Raw genomic sequence first — 24,394 nt, 5'->3', positions numbered from 1 at the left:
CAGTGTCATCCGCAAATTTACTAACCCACCCTTCTACACCCTCTTCCAGCTCATTTACAAATCCTTGCATAAATCCTCTTTTTGGTCCCTAATTGTCCCTGCTCCTTTTACCATACTTTTACTATTTATATGCCTGTAGAAGACTTTTGGATTCCCTTTTTTGTTGGCTGCCAGTTTCTTCTCATGCTGTCTCTTTGCTGCTCTTATTTCTTTTCTCGCTTCTCCTCTGAACTTTCTGTATTCAGCCTGATTCTCACATGTATTATCAACCTGATATCTGTCAAACACACACTTTTTCTGCTTCATCTTACTCTGTATCTCTTTTGAAATCTAGGGAGCTCTGGCTTTGTTTGTCCTACCTTGCCCCCTCGTGGTAATGTACCTCGACTGTACTTGAACCAACTCTTTAAAGGCAGCCCATTGTTCCATTACAGTTTTGCCTATCAATCTTTGTTTCCAATTTAATCTGGGCCTGATCTGTTCTCATCCCATTGAAATTGCCGCTCCGCCAGTTAATTTTACTCTGGATTGCTTCACCTGTTTTGAATCCACAATAAAATCCTTTCGCTCCTCATGGAGGGGTTCTGGGAGATTTAGGCTGGGATCTGGGAGGTGAAGTGAATGGAAAGAAGGGTCAAGCCTATGGTGGAAAAATATCTAAAGAGCTGCATTCCCATCATGTTAAAGCAAGCCTAGAGTCTAAAATATTGGACTGTGATTTTTTTATTATAAAGAAACTTTAAAATATAAACTTAAACTCAAAAAACACTGCAAAAAGAAAAAAAGCTTGCTTTTAATTTTGGTTTTGATAATTCTGCTAAAAGCTATTGTCAGAACTCAATGTGATTGAGACTCGGGGAAGCGAGCAAACATTGGAGCTATAACTCAAATGGAATGGCTGCTGCATAGGAAAAATATTTGGAGCTTTTAGTAGAGTTTGTTGAAACTGTTCGCTGCTGTAAATCAGGCAATAGCATCTTGTATTCAAACACAAATCATGGGATGTGATGCTGAAGTTATATGAGGCAAATAGTGTGTACTCACAGCAAAACGCTATCTGATAGCTGGCATCAGACAGTTGAGATACAAGTGGAGATTACAGGAACTGACTTTGATTATATTGGAACAGGGCAGTCCAAGGATCTATTTTAGACCTTATAGGTAGTGACAAGTTGAACACTGAAAAACTGTCTTCCAAGACTCCAAGAACTGGTGGAAAGGGGCATTGAATGAAGATTAAATTGTACACCACATACTGGAGTTCTGAGAATATAGTTGCTACAAGGCTCACCTCCAGCTTCTCAAGGACAATAAATGCCAGCCCTTGCCAGCGACCTGATTTTGGAGAAAAATTCTTGAGATGATTTGGTGAGAATCATTTGTAGATGGACGTAGGGAGCGAACTGAGTGTCCTGCTTTTGAAACCTGGGGCCAGCCAGGTAATCTTTGTTCTGCCACTTGTCTGATTTTTTGATCTTTGTGATTATTACATTGCAGTCTGTGCATTAGTCAAAGTCCCCAGGGCTCTCAATGTGTAGGAAGATCCCAGTCTGCTGAATAACTGGTTTATTGTATATCATAAGTACCTGCATGAGATGTGTCTTGGTCATCAGGGGAAAGAGTGGGGTAGGATTAATCTTTCTGGGGCTGCCTGGATGAGGCTGCTTTCCCTGATTTATGCTGGCTGCTGCTAATTTTTATTCCATAAAGACAGCAGTTAACTAATTTTAAAACTGCAAGCAAATGAGGCAGTTCAGTAGAGCTGAAGATAAACTTTTTTTTTGTAAGTATTCAGCAGCCCAGCCTCTGATTTAAACATCAACACACTCCACCATCAGTGCACCGTGGCTACAGTATGTACTGTCCACTGCTTGCACTGTAGCAACTCACCAAGGCTCCTTCGGCAGCTCCTCTCAAACCTGCAATGTCTACCACCTGGAAGGATAAAGACAGCAGGACGCATGGGGACACCATCACTTGCAAGTTCCCCTCCACGCCACACACCATCCTGATTTGGAACTATATCGCTGTTCCTTCACGCTGGGTCAAAATCCTGGAACTCCCTCCCTAACAGCACTGTGGGTGTAATTACACCACATAGACTGCAGCAGTTCAATAAGGCGGCTCACATCACCTCTTCGAGGGGCAACTAGGGATAGACCATAAATGCTGGCTTGCCAGAAATGTTCCCTCCAAGCTGCACAGCTGTGCAGCAACGCATAAGTTCCTGTGCAGACCAAGCACAAATTGGCCCCTTTAAGTTATTATGCATGCACAGGCAAGCTTAAATGAATAGACAGACAGCAAAAAGAAATTAGAGGGAATATTATATGCCAGTGACACCCACATCCCAAGAATGGAATGAAAGTGTTTAAGGCTGTGAGGTTAGCTTGCATTATAGATTCCAGTCTGGCGGTAGCTGATGTATAAAACCCAACTGCCAGTCTGAATATCCCAGGCAGAAGCTAACTCTGCTTATGCATTCACACAGCTCTGTTTCCAGTTTGACAATCCTGAAATGTTTTGAGAGCATTAGCAAGATTACCTTCATATTCAGCCTTCAATGATGTAACGAACTAAAGGACTTGTATTTACACAGTGCCTTTTACAACCTCATAACGTCCCAAAACGACTTTGTAATTTTGGAAAACGCAGCAACCAATTTATGCACAGCAAGATCCCACAGACAGCAATGATACAAAATTTTTTTAGTGGTGTTGATTCAGGGACAGATATCATCATGGGCTCTTCTATGTCCACGTGGGAGGGCAGATGTGGCCTTTGTTTAACATCTCATGTGAAAGATAGCAGGTCCAACAGGGTGGCACTTCCTCAGTACTGCGCAGGGTGTGTCAACCTAGATTATGGGTTCGTCTTTGCAGTAGGAATTGAAACCACTACCTTCTGGCTCAGAGGCAAGAAGTCTACCCACTGATGCAAGCTGACACCATAGAGTTGGGAGCTGCTGTAATGCGACACCCTCTTCCAGAGGGACTCTTATTGCTCCCATCAGAGTTGGGACCTTGATCTAGAGTTATACTGTCACTAATGCAAAGTGATGCACAAACTGCTATGGATACCATCTACAAGATGCATTGCAGCAACTCACCAAGCCTCCTTTGACTGCACCTTTCAAACCCACGTCCTTTACCACCTAGAAGGACAAAGGCAGCAGGCGCATGAGAACACCACCACCTGCAAGTTCGCCTCCAAGCCACACGCCATCCTGACTTGGAAATATATTGTTATTCTTTCATCATCACTGGGTCAACTTCCTGGAACACTCTCCCTAACAGCACTATGGGTGTACCTACACCAGATGGACTTCAGCAGTTCAAGAAGGCAGCTTACCCACCACCTTCTCAAAGGCAGTTAGGGATGGGCAGTAAATGATGGCCTTGTCAGTGATGCCCACATCCTACAAGAATATTTTAAAAAATGAACTTAAATGCCTCAGCTGCCATGGCAGGATTTGAACTCATGTCTCCAAATCATTTGTTTAGCCTCTGGATTTCTGGTCTAGTAATATAACCACATTGCTACCATATTCCTGAGACTTTGCATAGGGTCGCAGGAGAAATGACCACCGGAAATGTGCTGGTGGAGCTGAAGCAGAATGATTCAGCACATTCGGAGAAAAGAGAATTAAAATAAAAAGTGACATTTCTTTGTAACTAAATATTGGTATCTTTATTGATCTGTACTTTTCAAGGTTAGCCTCTTGCAAACAATGAGCGCTTTCTATCTTCTTGGTTGTTACTGGGTCTGATGGGAATTGAGTGACAATCAGCCAGTGGCAGGACAGAGAAAGATGCAGAGTAACTGCTGCAGATTCCTTCGTTTGAGAGAACTGTGTGGTTTCTAAATTTAAGAACAATTAGACAATCTCCCAATGGGAAGCTGAGGCTAAATACAGTGCTCAAGCATAGCAGGATCAGTGAGTAGGGGAAATCTCTACCAAGGGCAGAATTTCATCCCTGTTTTCAAGTCATGCTGTCTGCCATTATCTTTATTTTCCACAATAAGTTCCTTTGCCCACGCTTATAATGTTAATTGCCCGTGTAAGTATGTTACACTGCTGTTACTCCCTCCAGCCAGTGGAATTTGTGCAGTGCTGTCTTTGTGGAGAAGGTGGAATTACAGCATGACAAAATTACATGAGCAGTTTTCATTGCATTTGTAATACAAAAAGTTGACAGGTCGTGTGCACAGATGTAAGGTTTTTATAAATTATATTACATCTTGATACATTAGCAATGCTGCTTGGTGCAGGCAGCACACTTGCAAGTTATCAAGAAAATGTGAGAATTTAAAAAAAAAAAATATTGATAATTCAGTCTTTTTTTTGCACCGAAAATACAAAGGAGTGGAGAAGCTGGCATTGTTCTCCTTGGTGCAGAGAAGGTTAAGGGGAGATTTAATAGGAGTGCTCAAAATCCTAAGGGGGTTTTGATAGAGTAAATAAGGAAAAACTGTTTCCACTGGCATGAGTAACCAGAGAATTCAGATTTAAGATAATTTACAGAAAAGTCCAGGTGAGAACTATTTTTTATACAGCGAGTTGTTGTGATGTGAAATGCTCTGCTTGGAAGGGCAGTGGAAGCAGCTTCAATAGTAAAATTGAAAAAGAAATTGGATAAATGCTTGAAAGGGAAAAAACTTGCAGAGCTATGGGGAAAAGAGCAGGGGAGAGTGGGACTAATTAGATAGCTCTTTCCAAGAGCCAGCACAGACACGATGTGCTGAATGGCCTTGGTGCTGCACAAATTTGAAATGTGTGAAATAAGAATTTAGTACTAAGAATAGAGTTCAGATACATTGAATTTAGCAACTTTGAATTTAGATGGTGTTAATATAAAGCACAGTGAGTGCATTGTTGAATTTAGTGTGCATGTTCCCATCAGCAGGAAGGGCTGGATGGGAGGAGGAGAGGAGGAGCCTGGGGTTGAAATGCAGAGAGTAAGCAGCTTAAAAACCTGAGACGTTAGAGAGCGATAATCACCAGCGTTGTGTGGAGAAAGAACTAACGTGCGAATAGGAATCTAACCAAGAGCTGATCCTGTGTTTTTGAAGTGTTTAGATATCTGGTATTGTGGAGTGAAGGAACATGGTATTCCCTAATCTGTTGTTTTTTTTTCTTTTCTCTCGGCCCCAGTGTTTAACTAAAGTAATTGTTAAAAGCTTTTTAAAATGATGTTGCCAGCCCTGTTTGGACAGTTTTAATGAATCAATTTTTAATATCGTAATATTGCAGTGTGCGAATTTAACTTGCCTAATACTCCTTACTGTTTAAATGTTTTTTTATTTTAAATTTCAAAGAGTTGGACATAGGGCCCCAAGGCCCATCGCAGGTAGGACTTAGCCAAAGTTGGGCAGGAGAGGAGAGATGGACCAGGACTAGCTCAGGCTTTCAAAGCTTGTAGCTTGTCAGAAGAGGAAAAAGACTAAAGAGGGTAAGGTGTACCACTGCTTTAAGGCCCTGGCAAAGAGTGATATTTGAACAGGAGGCTGTATGGTTGGCTCTTGATTTCAACATTGTGAGGAGGAGGATGAGTATCGGATGGAGTATTCGTAGTTTGGGAGGGACAACAGAGCAAATTTCAGAAAAACAAGGACTGATGTATTGAGTTTAAATAAATGTATTTGGAGGAACGGGTTGTAGGCTAAGGTTTTATAATTTCTGGTTCTAATGTGCATCAAATCCCATTTACCATTCACCCCACCCCTCCGCCAGTGCTCACTGACCTATGTTAGCTCCTGGTCCGTCAATGCCTCAATTTTTAAAATTCACATCTTTCACTTAATTCCCTTCATGGTCTTGCCCCTCTCTATCTCTGTAATCTCCTCCAGTCCTACAACCCTCTGAGATCTCTGTGCTCCTCCAATTCTGGCCTCTTGCGCATCCCCAATTTTAATCACTCCACCGTTGGTGGTTGTATGTTCAGTTGCCTTGGCTTTAAGCTCTGGAATTTCCCCCCTAAATCTCTCTGCTCCTGTTAGATGCCCCTTAAAACCTACCTTTGACCAAGCTTTTGGTCATTTGTCCTAATATCTCTTTATGTGACTTGGTGTTGTTTGATAACGCTCCTGTGAAGTGCCTTGGAGGTTTTTATGATGTTAAAGCTGCTATATAAAAGCAAGTTATTGTAATGATCATGCTATTAGCTAACAACATCAGAGGATGCACGTGATGGTCACCAAACACTCACCATGTGAGCAAGCTGCTCATATTGGCCTAGCCTCTCCCTATTGCTTCACTGCATTATGGGTGAGATAAAGGATGTATTTATGAGGGATTGTAAGCAGAATCCCACATGTTGTCAGCATCCCATTGAGAGGAGGCTTTGTGGTGCCCTAAGTATATAAATACTTATATTTATGTTTCAGAACGATTTAAAATGCTGGGGAAGGAGCATCCGATTCAGCTCAAGCCCATTCCGCCATTCTATTTGATCATAACCTCAACTGCATTTATCTGCCTTTGCTCCATGTTCCTTGACACTCTTGCCTAACAAATTCCATCAATCTCTGTTCTAAAAATTTCAATTGACCCAGTATCCACGGCCTTCAGGGGAGTGAGTTCCAGATTCCTGCTACCCTTTTAAGTTGGAAAAAGGTTTCCTGCCTTCACTGTTAAGTGGCCTGGCTCTAACCTTGATGTCTGTTAATATCAACAGTGGCATTAGAAAAATAGACTTGCATTTCTATCGCACCTTTCAAAAAATCAAGACATCCCAAAGCATTTGTAGCCAATGAAGTACTTTTGAAGTGTAGTCACTGTTATAATGTAGGAAACGTGACAGCAAATTTGTGCACAGCAAGCACGTGAATTATCAAATGAGGCCGTATGAGTTGAGCTCAGAAATAGAAAAGGGGCAGCCACACTACTAGGAGTGTACTATAGACCACAAATAGTGAGAGGGAGATAGAAGAACAAATATGTAGGCAAATTTCTGAGTGCAAAAACAATAAGGCAATTATAGTTGGGGATTTGAACTACCCTAATATCAACTGGGATGCAAACAGTATGAAGGGTACAGAGGGTACAAAATTCTTGAATTGCATTCAAGAGAACTTTTAGCCAGCACGTAACAAGACCAACGAGAGGGGGTGCAATTCTAGATTTAATCTTAGGAGATCAAGCTGGGCAAGTGGATGAAGTAGCAGTGGGTGCCCATTTTGGAGATAGTGACCATAATAGAGTTAGATTTAGCATTATTATGGAAAAGGACAAAGATAGAACAGGAGTAAAAGTTGTAAATTGGGGGAAGGCAGATTTTACGAAGCTGAGAGGTGATCTGGTGAAAGTGGACTGGATACAGCTACTTGAAGGAAAATCAGAGGCAAACCAGTGGGAGGCATTCAAAAGCGAGATTCTACAGGCACAGTGTAGGCATGTCCCCACAAAGATAAAGGGTGGTACTGCCAAATCTAAAGTCCTCTGGTTATCTAGAAGCATACAGGATAAGATAAAGCAGAAAAAGAAAGCTATGACAGTCATAAAAAACAATACTTTAGAAAGGCTACAGGAGTATTGAAAGTGCAGGGGTGAAGTAAAAAAGGAAATTAGGAAAGCAAAGAGAGGACATGAAAAATTATTGGCAGGTAAAATCAAGGAAAAGCCAAAGATGTTTTATCAGTACATTAAGAGCAAGAGGATAACTAAGGAAAGGGTAGGGCCTATCAGAGATGTACAAGGGAACTTATGCATGGATGCAGAAGATGTGGGCAGGATTCTTAATGAGTACTTTGTCTCTGTCTTCGCAAAGGAGAGGGATGATGCAGACATTGTAGTTAAAGAGCAGGAGTGTGAAATATTAGATACGATAAGCATAATGAGAGAGAATGTACCAGAGGGTCTGACATCCTTGAAAGTGGATAAATCGCCAGGGCCGGATGAACTGTATCCCAGGCTGTTAAAGGAAGCCAGAGAGGAAATAGCAGATGCTTTGAGGATCATGTTCAAATTCTCACTAGATACAGGCAAGGTACCAAAGGATTGGAGGTCTGCGAATGTTGTGCCGTTGTTTAAAAAGGGTGCGAGGAATAGGCCAAATAATTATAGGCCGGTTAGTCTGACATCTGTGGTGGGCAAATTATTAGAATCAATTCTGAGAGATAGGAAAATTGTCACTTAAGCACGGATTAATCAGGGATAGGCAGCATGGATTTGTTAAGGGAAGGTCGTGTCTTACCAACTTAATTGAACTTTTTGAGGAAGTAACAAGGAGGATTGATGAGGGTAGTGTAGTGGATGTTGTCTGCATGGATTTTAGTAAGGCATTTGACAAGGTCCCACATGGCAGACTGGTCAGAAAAGTAAAAGCCCATGGGATACAGGAGAGTGTGGCGAGTTGGATCCAAAATTGGCTCAGGACCAGGAAACAAAGGGTAATAGTCAATGGATGTTTTTGCGAATGGAAAACGGTTTCCAGTGGCGTTCCAAAGGGTTCAGTGTTGGGTCCGTTGCTATTTGTGGTATATATTAATGATTTGGACTTAAATGTGGGAGGGATGATTGGGAAATTTGCTGATGACACAAAAATTGTCCATGTAGTTGATCATGAAGAAGATAGCTGTAGACTCCAGAATTAAATCAATGGTTTGGTTGAGTGGGCGGAAAAGTGGCAAATGGAATTTGGGGAGGGCAAACAAAGCAAGGGAATACACAATAAATGGGAGGATATTGAGAGGGGTAGAAGAAGTGAGAGACCTTGGAGTGCGTGTCCACAGGTCTCTGAAGGTGGCAGGACAGGTAGATAGAGTGGTGAAGAAGGCATATGGAATGCTTTCCTTTATTGGCCGAGGTATAGAATACAAAAGCAGGGATGTACTGCTGGAACTGTATAAAACGCTGGTTAGGCCACAGCTGGAGTACTGAGTACAGTTCTAGTCAACACATTACAGGAAGGACATAATTGCTCTGGAGAGTGTGCAGAGGAAATTTACAAGAATGTTGCCAGGGCTGGAAAGTTGCAGCTATGAGGAAAGAGTGGATAGGCTAGGGTTGTTTTCCTTAGGCTGAGGGGTGACAATTGAGGTGTACAAAATTATGAGGGGCCTAGATAGAGTAGACAGGAAGGACCTGTTTCCCCCAGCGGAGAGGTCAATTACCGGGGGTACAGATTTAAAGTGATTGGTAGAAGGATTAGAGGGGACATGTGGGAAAAATGTTTTCACCCAGAGGGTGGTGGGTATCTGGAATTCACCGCCCCGATTTAAAAGGTACCTGGACCTGCACCTGAAATGCCATAACCTGCAAGACTACGGACCAGATGCTGGAAGGTGGGATTAGATTGGGTGGCTAGTTTTTTCAGCCCACGTAGACAGGATGGGCTGAATGGCTTCTTTCTCTGCCGTAACTTTTCTATGGTTCCATAAATAACAATGAGATAATGACTCCAATCGTCTAGTTTAACAATGTTTGTTGAGGGATAAATATTGGCCAGAACACTGGGGAGAACTCCCTTGCCCTTCTTCGAAATAGTGCATGGAATCTTGTGAAATCTCTCAGTTGGACATAGGTCATAGCCAAAAGCCAGCACCTCCAACAGCGCGGCGCTTCCTCAGTTTTGTGCCGGGAGGATCTGCCTCGATTTTTGTGCTTAAGTCTTTGGAGTGGGACTTGAACCCACAACCTTCTGATTCACAGGTGAGAGTGCTACCTGCTGAGCCACAACGCAATGGCACAGTTATTGAGATGAATGACCAGAAAATCTGTTTTCTAATAACACTCCTGTGAAGTACCTTGGAATGCTTTTACTGCTAAAAGCTCTGTAAATACAAGTTGTTGCATTGTTTGAGGGTAAAATGTTGGCTGGGACACTGGGGGACCTTCTTGTTCCTCATGGAACCAAAATATCCTCCAGCTAAACAGGGTCTAGGGTTTCAAAGTCTCCTCTAAATCCTCTTAGGAGTGTGAGCTTAAACTGAGCTGAAGAACTGGTGTGGATTTTGATCCAACAACTGCTCACCTCTGATACATAAATGCGCTTCCAACTGAGCCAAGCTGCCACAAGGAGGGATAGTGATGTCTCTTATTCGAATTAGAGAATTAGAACATTACAGCGCAGTACAGGCCCTTCGGCCCTCGATGTTGCGCCGACCTGTGAAACCATCTGACCTACACTATTCCATTTTCATCCATATGTCTATCCAATGACCACTTAAATGCCCTTAAAGTTGGTGAGTCTACTACTGCTGCAGGCAGGGCGTTCCACGCCCCTACTACTCTCTGAGTAAAGAAACTACCTCTGACATCTGTCCTATATCTATCACCCCTCAACTTAAAGCTATGTCCCCTCGTGTTTGCCATCACCATCCGAGGAAAAAGACTCTCACTATCCACCCTATCTAACCCTCTGATTATCTTATATGTCTCTATTAAGTCCCCTCTCCTCCTCCTTCTCTCCAACGAAAACAACCTCAAGTCCCTCAGCCTTTCCTCATAAGACCTTCCCTCCATACCAGGCAACATCCTAGTAAATCTCCTCTGCACCCTTTCCATAGCTTCCACATCCTTCCTATAATGCGGTGACCAGAACTGCACGCAATACTCCAGGTGCGGTCTCACCAGAGTTTTGTACAGCTGCAGCATGACCTCGTGGCTCCGAAACTCGATCCCCCTACTAATAAAAGCTAATACACCATATGCCTTCTTAACAGCCCTATTAACCTGGGTAGCAACCTTCAGGGATTTATGCACCTGGACACCAAGATCTCTCTGTTCATCTACACTACCAAGAATCTTCCCATTAGCCCAGTACTCTGCATTCCTGTTACTCCTTCCAAAGTGAATCACCTCGCACTTTTCCACATTAAACTCCATTTGCCATCTCTCATGCCATGTCAAGAGGTACAACTGCATTTCACCTCCGACTGCTGACTTGCACTGACACTGTTAGGACACTCAATCTTCAAAAGTGGTCCTTTTCGCCATTGCCAATTAATTACATAATTATAACCTTCCGGACTCAATGTTGTTTTCAATACCTTCAGATCATAAACACAATGACTGTTTTTTCAGACAGCAGGTGCTGGTAATGGTTCTGCTGTTGCTATTTACAACTCCTCTGGGAACATCTTTTGTTTCTTTACTTATCCCAGTACAGCAACAATTTTTATTTATACAGCGTTTTTAACACAATGAAACATTGAAGGCACTTCCCAGGAGTGTTATCAAACAAAATTTGACACCCAGCCACATAGAGATATTTGGGTAGATGACCGGTTTTAAGGCACGTCTTAAAGGGAGGAAAGAGAGCTTTAGGGAGGGAATTTCTGGTGTTTCTCTCTCCGCAGATGCTGCCAGACCTGCTGAGTATTTCCAACACTTTCTGTTCGAACCTGAAGGCACAGCTGCTGATGGTGGAACAAGACACTGGAATTGGAGGAACACAGATATTTCAGAGAGTTGTAGGGCTGGAACAGGATGTAGAGATAGGGAGGGGTGAGAGGAGGATTTGAAAATTAAAATGAGAATTTGAAAATCGAGGTGTTGCTTACATTACAGAGGTGGAAATAGGGGGTCTTTAGTGATAGTGTGAATATGTGGTCAGGAGCTGATTGCCACCCCCTTTTTCCTTGCATCATCATCCCTTTTATCATTTAATCACTCCTGCCTTCCACCCTTTCATCGACATTCCCTTTTCTTCTTTCCTCCCCCGCTCAGTTTCTCTGCCTCTGTACTTGCTTAAAAACTGTTAAGTCTCCAATTTCATCCAGTTCTGATAAAAGATGCAACCTGAAACATTAACTCTGGTTCTCTCTCCACAGATGCTGCCAGACCTGCTGAGTAACATAGAAACATAGAAAGTTATAGCCCATCGTGTCTGCGCCAGCCGGGAACTGAGCCACCCAGCCTAATCTCACTTACCAGCATTTAGTCTGTAGCCCTGCAGGTTACAGCACTTGAGTTGCATATCCAGGCACCTTTTAAATGAGTTGACGGTTTCTGCCTCTGCTACCCTTTCGGGCAGTGAGTTCCAGACCCCCAACACCCTCTGGGTGAAATTTTTTTTTCCTCATCTCCCCTCTAATCCTTCTATCAATCACTTTAAATCTAATGCCCCCAGTCACTGACTTCTCTGCTAAGGTAAATGGGCTCTTTCCATCCACTCTATCCAGGTTCCTCACAATTTTGTACATCTCAATCAAATCTCTTCTCAGCCTCCAAAAGAACAACCCCAGCCTATCAATCTTTCCTCATAGCTGCAATTTTCCAGTCCTGGCAACATCCTCATAAATCTCTTCTGCACACTCTCTAGTGCAATTACATCCTTTCTGTTGACCAGAACTGCACACAATACTAAAATTGTGGCCTAATGATCTATACAGTTCCATCATAACCTGTGGACATTCACTCCAAGGTCTCTCACATCCTCTGCACCTCTCAGTATTCTCCCATTAATCGTGTATTCCTTTACCTTGTTTAACCTCCCCAAATGTATCACCTCACACTTCTCCGGGTTGAATTCCATTTGCCGCTTTTCTGCCCACCTGACCAGTCCATTGATATCTTCCTACAGCTATCCTCCTCGCTATCAACCACTTGGCCAATTTTTGTGTCGTCTAAACTTCTTGATTATACCCTCTACATTTGACATCCAAATCGTTAATATATAGCACAAAAATCAGGGGACCTAGTATTGAGCCCTGCGGAACGCCAATTACCTTGTTTTTTGCCATCGAGCCAATTTTGTATCCACCTTGCTACATTATCCCTGGATCCCATGGACTTTTATTTTTTTAACCAGTCTGCCACGTGGGACCTTGTCAAAAGCCTTGTTACGATCCATGTAGACCAGATCAACTGCACCACCCTCATCAATCCTCCTTGTTACCTCCTCAAAAAATGTAATCAAGTTAGCAGGGGGAGGGTTTGGGTAAAGGGAAATTTAGAAATTCAAAGAGAGAGGTCAGGGCACCGGAACAGGATAGTGGTGTGGGTAAATGCTAACAAAATGGGACAGGAAGGGACAGAGAGTTTAACTAAAATTGTACATCGGCAGATAAGGCAGCAAATAGAGGTAAAAAAGTGGAATTAAAGTTCCTTTATCTGAATGCACGAAGCATCTGTAATATGATAGATCAACTAGTGGCGCAAATAGAGGTAAATGATCTAGATCTAATTGCCATTACTGAGATGTGATTACAAGGAGATCAAGGTTGAGAAATGAATATTCCAGGGTACACAATATTTCAGAGAGACAGACAGAATGGTAGAGGAGGAGGGGTAGCCCTGATGGTAAAGGATGACGTAAGGACATTAATAAGAATGATAACAACAGAATGTGCTTCAAATACTCAGGAGGTCTGGCAGCATCTGTGGAGAGAGAAGCAGAGTTAATGTTTCAGGTCAGTGACCTATCATCAGAACTGGCATGAAATGTTAGCTCTGCTTCTCTCTCCACAGATGCTGCCAGACCTGCTGAGTATTTCCAGCACTTTCTGTTTTTATTTCAGATCTCCAGCATCTGCAGTATTTTGGTTTTATTAATAAGAAGGGATCTGGCCTAGAATCAATTTGGGTGAAAATTAGGAATAGCAGGAATCAGAAAACACTGGTGGAAAATAATGTACAGGCCCCCTAACAGTAGTTATATTATTGGACAGAACATTAAATGGGAAATTATTGGAGAATGTAAAAAAGGTAATATATTAATTGTGGGGGACTTTAATCTGCATATAGATTGGGACAATCAAATTGGCAACAGTGGTCTAGAAGATGAGTTTGTAGAATGTTTTTGTGACAGTTTCTTGGAGCAATACGTTGTAGAATGGACTAGGGATAAAGCTATTTTAGATCTCGTATTGTGTAATAAGCAACATCGTAGTAAAAGATCCACTGGGAAATAGTGATCGGAATATCATTGACTTTCATGTTAAGTCTGAAAGTGACACATTTCAATCACAAACAAGAATCTTAAAGCCAATTATGAAGATATGAGGAGAGAACTGGCTAAGGTTAATTGGGTGAATAGACTGGAAGGTATGGCGGTAAATGAACAGTGGGAAACATTTCAAGAAACAATCCAAAGGGTTCAACTAAAGTACATTCCATTCAAAAACAAAAACTCGTCAAAGACCCATCCCGTGGCTCACTCAGGAAGTTAAGGAGAGTATTAGACTAAAAGAAGAGGCTTACAATGTTGCAAAAAATAGTAGCAAGTCTGAGGATTGGGAATGTTTTAGAAACCAGCAAAGGGCCACCAAAAAGTTGATAAAAAGGGAAAAAATAGAATATGAGTAAACTAGCCAGCAATATAAAAACAGATTGTAAGAGCTTTCATAAGTACATAAAAAGGAAGAGAGTAGCTAAAGTAGACATTGGTCCCTTTGAGACAGAGGCATTGAACAACTTTGTGTCTGTCTTCACAGTAGAAAACACAAGTTCCATACCAGAAATAGACAGTAAACTAGGGGCTAAAAAGAGTGAGGAAATTAAGGAAAGTGATATCGGCCGAGAAAAAGTATTGGAGAAACTTGGACTAAAATCTCACAAGTCCCCGGGACCAGATGGCCTACACCCTAGGGTTCCAAAAGAGATAGCTGCAGAGATGGTGGATGCGCTGGCTATGATTTTCCAGAATTCCTGAGACTCGGGAATGATCCTGTCAGATTGGAAGTTGACAAATGTTAGACCGCTTTTCAAGAAAGAAGGGGGAAAGAAAACAGGCCAGTTAGCCTAACATCAGTCGTTGGGAAGATGCTGGAAACTATTATTAAAGAAGTTTTAACAATGGACTTGGAAAAGCATAGTATGATTAGAACAGGTCAGCATGGTTTTTAACTAAAGGGAGATCCCGTTTGACAAATTTATTAGTTTTTTGAGGATGTAAATAGTAGAGTAGATAAAGGGGAACCAGTAGATGTAGTATACCTGGATTTCCAAAAGGCATTTGATAAGATGCCACATAGAAGATTAATAGGCAAGATAAGGGCTCATGCAGTTGGGGGTGGAAGAGAGAGTGGGCACAAATGGGGCATTCTCAAGTTGGCTGGCAGTGAATAGTGGGGTGCCGCAAGGATCAGTGCTGGGGCCTCAAGCTATTTACGCTCTATATTAATGACTTGGATGAAGAGACTGAGAGTAATGTTTGCTGATGATACAAAGCTTGGTGGAAAGGTAAGCTGTGGGAAGGACATAGGCTGCAAAGAGATATAAACAGGTTAAGTGAGTGGGCAACAAGATGGCAAATGGAGTATAATGTAGGGAAATGTGAAGTTGTTCACTTTGGTCTTAAAAATAGAAAAGCAGATTATTTTTTAAAAGATGTGAAACTAGTAATTGTTGATGTTCAGAGACGCTTGGGGTACTCGTACAAGGAATGCACAAAGTTAACATGCAGGTGCAGCAGGTTGTTAGGAAAACAAATGGCACGCTGGCCTTAATTGCAAGGGGATTGGAGTACTGGAATAAAGAAGCCTTACTAAATTGTACAGGGCTTGGTGAGACTGCACCTGGAATACTGTGTGCAGTTTTGGTCTCCACGTTTAAGGATGGATATACTTGCACTGGAGGCAGTGCAGCGAAGGTTTACTAAATTGGTCCCTGGGATGAGGGAGTTGTCCTATGATGAGACGCTGAGTAAATTTGGCCTATATTCTCTGGAGTTTAGATGAATGAAAGGCGATATTATTGAGACATACAAGATTCTGAAAGGGCTTGATAGGGTAGAAGCTGAGAGATTGTTTCCGCTAGTTGGAGAATCTAGAACACGGAGACACAGTCTCAGGATAAGGGGCCAATCATTCAGGACTGAGATGAGGAGAAATTACTTCACTCAAAGGGTTGTGAATCTTTGGAATTCTCTACCGCAGAGGGTTGTGGATACTCCATGGTTGAATACATTTAAGGCTGGGATAGATAGATTTTTGGTGTCTCAGGAAATAAAGGGATATGGGGAGTGGGTAGGAAAGTGGAATTGAAACCCAAGATCAGCCATGATCATATTGAATGGCAGAGCAGGCCATATGGTCTACTTCTGCTCCTATTTCTTGTGTTCTTGTCAGGCTCGATCTTCCCTCAACAAATCCATGCTGACTATTCTTGATTAATCTGTACCTTTTATAAGTGACGGTTTATCCTATCTCAGAATTGATTCCAATAATTTGCCCACTACTGAGGTTAGATTGACTGGCCTGTAATTATTCAGTTTATCCCTCACTCCCTTTTTAAACAACGGTACAACGTTAGCAGTTCTTCAATCCTCTGGCACCACACCTGTATCCAGTGAGGATTGGAAAATGATGGTCAGACCTATTTCCTCCCTGGCTCTTTTAATAGCCTGGGGTACATTTCATCTGGCCCTGGTGATTTATCCACTTTGAAGGATGCTAATCCCATTAATATTTCCTCTCTCCCCATGTTTATCACATCCAATACTTCACACTCCTCCTCCTTAACTACAATATCTGCATCGTTCCCCTCTTTTGTGAAGACAGACAGAACCATACCAATATCTTCGGCCTCTACACATAGGGTACCTTTTTGGTCTTTTATGGGCCCTACTCTTTCCTTAGTTATCCTCTTACTCTTAATTGATAACACATCTTTGGGTTCACCTTGATTATGCTTGCCAATATTCTTTCATGTCCTCTCTTTGCTTTCCTAATTTCCTTTTTGATTTCACCCCTCCACTTTCTATAGTCCTCTCGGTTTTCTGTAGTATTCAGTGTCGGACATAAGCTTTCATTGCTTGCCTCATCTTACCCTGTAGGCTCCTTGACATCCATGGGCTCTACATTTGGTTGTCTCACCCTTTTTTGTAGGAACATGTTTACCCTGAACCCCTTGAATCTCCCCTTTGAATGCCTCCCACTGCTCTAACACTGATTACCTTCAAGTAGTTGTTTCCTGTTCATTTTTGCTAAATCATTCCTCAGTTTAGTAAAATTGGCCCTGCCCCAATTTAGAACTGTAACTCCTGTTCTATCTCTGTCCTTTTCCATAATCATGTTAAAACTGACTGACTTATGATCACTACCACTAAAGTGCTCTCCCACTGCCACTCCTTCCACCTGCCCAGCTTCATTTCATAAAACTGCGCCCTCTTTTGTTGGACTTACTACTAACTGGCCAAAAAACTTCTCTTGAATGCACCTCAAGAATTCTGCTCCCTCAGTTCCTTTCACACTATAACTATCCCAGTTAATATTGGAGTCGTTAAAATCCCCTACTGTTACTGCCCTATTGTTTTTGAACTTCTCCGAGATTTGCCTACAGATTTGCTCTTCTATCGCCCTCTGACTGTTTGGGAGGGTCTGTAGTACTCCTCCTACATATAGTACAGCCCCTTTTTTGTTCCTTAGTTCAATCCATATGGCCTCATTTGATGATTCTTCTAACATATCATCCCTCCTCACAGTTGTAATTGTTTCTTTGACCAAAATTGCCATCCCTTTCCTTTTTTATCCCCCTCTCTATCTTGTCTGAAAACCCTGTATATCCAGCATTTTCTGTGTTTTCTTTTATTATAGCACAGTTAAACAGAACACTTAATATCCCTGATCAAAGCACCGCAATCACTGTGCAGAAACCATAGCTGAGATTATTTTGTTTGTTCAAGAACTCAGCATGTGACACTCCGCACCCACCCACCCCCACTCTGACGTGTAAACATTATCAGTGTTGTCATTAGATTTGACTAAAAATCACACTTGAATCAATGCACTCAGTGTTGTGTTAGGCAGTTCCCACTCTGAAGGACATTGTTGAACCTGTAATTTGGGAGCTTTCATCTTCCTATTGGCTGGTGTCTGCCCACATATGATCAGATTTTATTGAATTTGGTTTCATAATGTAGGAGAGTGGGATTTGAATGCACGGCCTCTGGATTACTAGTCTAGTAACTTGACCACTACTCATTCTATCAAAACCCTTCATACATTAAAATAATAATGCACGCACAGTAAAAAAAAAAGTGAAAATGCCACATTCCGTGAGCAGGATATCTCAAATGCTGAATTTTTTTTTTTTACCTTTGCTTGATTTTTCTCTCTTTGTTGACTTGGACTCACTGATTTAACATCTGCTGTTTTGGGAAGTCTAGGACTCGAGGGCAGAGTCTAAAAATTAGAGCCAGATCTTTTAGGAGTGAAATTAGGAAGCACTTCTACACACAAAGGATGGTAGAAGTTTGGCACTCCTCTACAAACAGCAATTAATACTAGATCAATTAATTTTAAATCTGAGACTGATAGATTTTTTGGGGTTAGGTTTATGGCCTATGGAGTTAGGTCGCAGATCAGTCAATGCTCTCGTTGAACGGTGGAACGGGCTGGAGGGTCTAAATGACTTTCTCCTGTTCCTATGTTCCTACCTACATTACAGCAGTGACCACACTTCAGAATTGCATCCTGAGGTTATGAAAGACACTGTCTAAATATAAGGAAGCCTGAAAGGGTGTTAGAGGCAGACACCCTTATCACATTTAAAAAACACTTGTGTAGATACTTGAGGTGCTGTAACCTACAGAGCTACGGACCAAGAGCTGGGATTAGGCTGGATAACCTTTTTTGACCAGCATGAACACGATGGACCGAACGGCCTCCTTCTGTGCTGTAAAAAATTTTTATGTTTCCATGGAAGTATTTATTTTCTCTCCCTACACCTTGTGTCATCTGAGTTGGCCTTTGCTTATGGCCTGCACATTCTGGGGATTGTCAGTACCTTGCTGCCTCAAAAAAAAAGATTCAAACTGTACGGCTTTCACGTTACATCTACTGTATCATTTATTCCTCCCTTCCTTGTGTTCGGGAGGTAATCAGATTATTTTAACAGATTAAATATCTGGGAATTTCTTAGTGGAAATGAGGTAAAGCTGAGTATCTACAAAAAAAAACTTTCAAAATATATATATATATGTGGGTGAGAATATTTGGTGAAGAATCAAATTAAAATGAAATGCTAAGCAATTTTAATACTTTTGCAGCAGGGGCTTTGTGGAGGGGAATGTGATTTGGATGATTGCATTGCCCGGATCTCTTATACCCTCCATGGGCTGGGCACTTTGGGAGTGAGGAGGTGAGCAGAGCTTCTCTGAGAATGAGAAATAGGAGCTGGAGAGGCCATTTGGTCCTTTTAAGCCTGCTGCACAATTCATTATCATGACTGATCATCAACTTCAACTCCACCTTCCCGCGCTATTCCCATATCTCTTGGTTCCCTTAGTAACCAAAAATCTGTTGATCTCTGTCTTGTATATACTCAACAACTGAGCCTCCACAGCTCTCTGGGGTAGAAAATTCCAAAGAATGGCAAGTGAAGAAATTTCCTCATCTCAGTCTGAAATGTCTGACAGACTGACCCTGACTTACGGGAAAGTTGAGGGAGGGGGGAGGTGAGAAGAGAGGAATAAAAACTTGCATTTATCTAGCACCTTTCACAACCTCAGGACACCCCAAAGCATTCTTGCAGTGTAGTTGTGGTGTAGCAAGTTCCCAGAGCAATAATGACTGGATAATCTGTTTTACTGATGGTGACTGAGGGATGCATATTGGCCCAGGACACCAGGGAGAACTCCCCTGCCCTTCAACATAGTGCCGTGGAATCTTTTTCATGTACCTGAGAGGGCAGACGGGGGCCTCAGTTTAACATCTGATCCAAAAGACAGCACTTCCAACAGTGCTGGCACACCCACCACCCTGGATTTATTGCTCCAGTCTGAGATTCGAACCCACAGCCGTCTGATTCAGAGACGAGAGTACTACCCGGTGAACCAAGGCTGAGATAAGCAGATTGTATAAACTCGAGAGAGAGAGGGGAAGCCATAAACGACGTAACAGGAAGTGGAAGCATTCTGCCAACACCAGTCGAGAGGATTTATTGTTTTTTTATTTACATGAAAGTGGTTGTTTTTTTTTAGCCTCGCTTTATCAAGGGAAAGTACGAGCGAAGCACTTGTGGGAGGGGTTGCGGAGAGATATAAACTTTAATGGAAGGAGGAGGATTTGCAGAGAGACTGGACACTTTGTAGCGGTGAGCATTGTAACCAAAAGGGCCGGATTGTTACCTGGAGGAGTTGCTGCGGGTTGGAGTGCGGCCCAGTCTCTTTCTCTAGCTTTGCTGCCTTGGAGTCGTCACACTTCATGTCCCTCTCTCCAGACCTTGCATTTATTTATTCATGTGTGAACTTTTATTGTTGTAAAATATTCCTGGTTTAGAACAAGCCCCGGAGGCTGGGCCCTGTTTGTTTTCTGCTCCTGTTTTACATATGAATGCAGTTCGAGGTTTAAAAGCGCAAAAAAAAAACTCTTGGCAATTGTGTTTTTTTTTTCTGTTTTGGTTTTGTGAGTATATTTTACAAAAGGTTCTTCTAATCAAAGTGATCCCGGAGTCGGGGCCCAGGAGCAGCTGTTCTCTCTCCATTTTATGCAGGAATGCAATTTAATTTTTCTTTTTAAAAAAAAACACACTCCGGCAATGTTTCCGCGTATTGCACACATATATTCTGCCCCTCTTAACTGAGAGAGGAGTATTTGACCACACCCTCCTTAAAATAACAAGAGGCAACGGCAGGAAGCAGTGAAAGGAATGTGGCCCTGGTGTCGGCGCGACGCTGAGCTTAAATCTTTTGCCACTGCCTGCAAATTGTGGCCTCCAGTCGGCCACTCAACTAACTCTTGTCCTGCCTCTTACTGGAGGCTGGTGCTGCTGGAGCCGAGGCCCCTTTCAGAGTGTATTCTGGAGGCGTGGATTTGTCTCAGACACGGGCCTCAGTGTCTGCCTGCTTCACATTGCAAATACTTGGCTGTGTCCTTAAACCACCCAGATGAACAGGGCTTAAAAAATGTACAGCTTTTTAAAAAGTCTCAATTCTCGGGGTGTGGGCGTCACTGGCATTTATTGCCCTTCCTTGGTTATCCTAAGGGGCTTGCTAGGGCACTTCAGAGGGTATTTGCGAGTCGAGCAGTTTGGTGTGGGACTGGAATCTCTCACACAGGCCCAGACTGGGTAAGGACGACAGGTTTCCATCCCCATCAGCCTGTTGGGTTTTGATAACACTCCGACAGCTTCGTGGTCACTTTTACTGAGACCAGGATTTTTTTTTTCAACATCCATATTTAAAAGAAACACTGAATTTAAACTCTCAAAGCTGCCATGGTGGGATTTGAATTCACATTCCCTGGATTGTTACCCCACTGATCTGGATTACTAGTCAAGTATCATAACCACTACACTACTACATCTGTTACATATTAGTCTTATTTGTGTGTGGTCTTTTTCTGTGACAAGGCATTTGCAGAGTCTTACAACACACATAATTTGCACTTATATAGCAACGTCACAGCCACACGATATTCCAAAGCGCTTTCTATCTGATGAAGTGCAAACATGTCAGTGATCGTTACATTATTGTACTTTTCAGGATTTTACTATTGTGAGCTTGATTAGAGTGCTGAGGCTATTGTACTTATAACTGGGGATGCAATTGGGTTTCATTTGTTTTTTTTTCCTCCTTCTGTAATATTCTTTCTTTTTCTTTTGGGCCTCCTTATCTCGAGAGACAATGGATACGCGCCTGGAGGTGGTCAGTGGTTTGTGAAGCAGCGCCTGGAGTGGCTATAAAGGCCAATTCTGGAGTGACAGGCTCTTCCACAGGTGCTGCAGAGAAATTTGTTTGTTGGGGCTGTTGCACAGTTGGCTCTCCCCTTGCGCCTCTGTCTTTTTTCCTGCCAACTACTAAGTCTCTTCGACTCGCCACAATTTAGCCCTGTCTTTATGGCTGCCCGCCAGCTCTGGCGAATGCTGTAATATACTCTTTCTGCATCAATGTGTTGTGGAGATGATTGTTTTCCTGACCTCAGCAAGAGGATTTCAGATTTGTTTTGTGCAGCAGCTGTATTCCTCCGCATTCGATCGCTGTGGAAATGTCCAGTCCTTTTAAAACGACTAGGGGTTTGATTTAGTGTATGTTTTCACTTTTTTCTGCATCCCTCCGGGGTTACGTTCACCCAGGCCCTCTTAAGGGTTTTTATTTTGCAGCAACACCTTTCCGAAAAGTAAGTTGCCAGCCGAGATTTCAGGTAATTCCTGGCACAGGGAGTTAGTTACTGGAAAAGTTGACCTTGGACGAGCACCCAATAAAATAGCAGCAGCCCAGGTCTGTCTGGCCTGTAACGAACACAACAACTTGCATTTATATAGCGCCTTTAATGGAGTAGAACTTCAGGGGACACTGAGCCACATAAGAGATAATAGGGCATGTGACCAAAAGCTTGATTAAGTTTCATGGAGCATCTTAAAAGAAAAGAGAGAGGCAGAGAAGTTTAGGAAGGGAATTCCAGAGCTGAGGGCCCAGGCAGCTGAAAGCACGGCCACAATGTTTAAAATTGAGGATGCTTAAGAGGCCAGAATTGAAGGCACACGGAAATCTGAGTTGTAGGGCCGGAAGCTTTTACCGGGTGCGAGGCTATCCAATCTATTAAAGAAGAGGTAATAGGAAGTCTGGGGCAGGTTATTAACTGCAGCGGCCTGTCAGGTACCAAGTTGACAAAAGTTCTGTGCAGTAACTGCAACCTGCTTTGTATCCACTGTGGCACACTGTACATCTCTCTCCTGCGGTTCACACCTTCTGTCTTTTATTTCCAGGTCAGCTTGTGAGTAGAGCTACAGAATGGCAGTGCACAGGACGAAAGCTGAGGCTTTGCTGAAATGGGTAAGAAAGCTACCCAGTAACATTTTTGGGTTTTTTTTTTAGTACGTGGCAGTGTTTTACTTGGAGTTTGTGTGTTTGGTTATACGGCCTTTGTCCCTTTCTGAAATGGTGCGTTGCACTCAAACCACTCTGCTAAATATGGTTTACAACGAATATACAGCACAGAAACAGGCCTTTCAGCCAAATTAGTCTGCTGGTGTTTATATTCCACACGAATCTCCTCCCATTTCACCTGCCTTATCTCAGCCTTTCAGCATATCTTTCTATTCCCTTTTCTCTCATGTACTCATCTAAATTCCTTTTGGAAACAACTAAGCTATTTGCCTCAGCCATTTCCATTGGTAGCGAGTCCCATATTCTAACCACACTCGTGAGTAAAGAAATTTCCCTATTGGATTTATTAGTAACTATCTTGTATTTATGGCCCCTAGTTTTGGATTCTTCTCTAAGCAGAACATTCTCTTTGCATCTACCCTGCCCAATCCATTCATAAATTTAAAGACCTCTATCAGGTTTCCTCCAAGTCTCTTCTAAAGAAAAAGTGCCCCAGTGTGTTCAATCTTTCCCAATAGCTGTAATCTCTCAGCTCTGATGCCATCCCTGTAAATATTTTTTGCATTTTCTCCAGTGCTTCCAAGTCCTTTTTATAGTCTGGAGACCACAACTGCTCACTAGTCTTGGTGCGGCTTGACCAGGCACCTACATAAGATTAATGTAACTTCACGACTACTGAGCTCTATACCTCTAGGAATTAATCCCAGTACTTTGTTGGAATTTTTAAATGCTTTGCTAAATTGTGACATTACTTTAATAGTTTGTTCATCTGTATCCCTAGATCTCATTGGACTTCTACCCCATTCACTTTCTTATTTTCTAATGTGCAGGTGATGTTTCTGTTTTTCCTACCACCGTGCATTATCTCGCATTTATCTATGTCAAAAGTTAATTTGTCACTTAACTGCCTTGTCTATGGGTTTTCTTGTATTATGCTGCATTCTTGTTTTTGCTATAACCATCACCCCCACGTTTGGTATTCGCTGCAAATTTTGACATTGATGAGGAGATCATCTAGCCCAACCTAGCTTATCCATGTAGAAGTAATGTACAGATTCCCTGTTTCCTATCATGGGTGTTTCCTGATGATTCCAGCATTTGTCCCCACCACTCTTCCAAGTGTTGATCACTCTTTGTGTGAAGAACTTCCTCGTACACACAATCCAATATTTCTTCATAACACAGTCCTCTTCAGCACTGGGAGCTCATGACTCTTTGCTGCACTACCTCCAAGAGTCAAATGTTCCCTTTTGTGTATCAGTGATTAGAAGTGGGCAAAATACTGGGCCTGTGGCCTGGCTGGAATTTGTATAGTTTAAGCATGCTTTCCTCTGCAGTATTGCACAGAAGCTACAGCACGGAAGTAGATCATTCGGCCCAACTGGTCCATGCCAGTGTTTATGCTCCACACAAGCTTCCTTCCACCCTTTAATCCTATCAGCATATTGTCAGGCAAGCCCCCCACCTGCTAAGAATGAGAAAAATTAATTAATTAAAACATGAACATTGATTTTAAACTGTTGATGGTGAAGAAAGAACTTGCTTTAAAAAAACAATTGGAAACTTTGGCTGGAGAGAGACATTAGCATATCCACAGACAGTACTTCAAAGGATAAAGGGGCTATTCCCTGCTCCAATTTAATTCACAATGGACTTTTGATTACCAGACATTGAAGGTG

At 42.3% G+C, this 24,394-nt stretch overlaps 1 protein-coding gene across 5 annotated transcripts in view; it reads left to right on the top strand.

Moving 5' to 3' along the window:
- Positions 1–24,394, top strand: part of numa1 (nuclear mitotic apparatus protein 1) — a 94,736-nt gene that overhangs the window by 4,164 nt on the left and 66,178 nt on the right. For 2 of the 5 annotated variants that reach the window (XM_068033027.1, XM_068033022.1), the window contains exons 1-2: positions 19,688–19,981; positions 22,595–22,661. In XM_068033027.1, coding sequence (XP_067889128.1) covers positions 22,620–22,661 — 42 coding nt within the window. In that variant the 5' untranslated portion in view covers positions 19,688–19,981; positions 22,595–22,619. Of the gene's footprint in view, positions 1–5,319; positions 5,454–19,686; positions 19,982–22,594; positions 22,662–24,394 lie in introns of those variants that run through there. The other 3 variants (XM_068033024.1, XM_068033025.1, XM_068033023.1) reach the window with 3 other exon arrangements.

Source organism: Heterodontus francisci, chromosome 6, assembly GCF_036365525.1.
Source record: "Heterodontus francisci isolate sHetFra1 chromosome 6, sHetFra1.hap1, whole genome shotgun sequence".
NCBI classification, from domain to species: domain Eukaryota; kingdom Metazoa; phylum Chordata; class Chondrichthyes; order Heterodontiformes; family Heterodontidae; genus Heterodontus; species Heterodontus francisci.
Note: the sequence above shows the minus strand (reverse complement) of the source record. Positions and strands in the feature narration are given on the sequence as shown.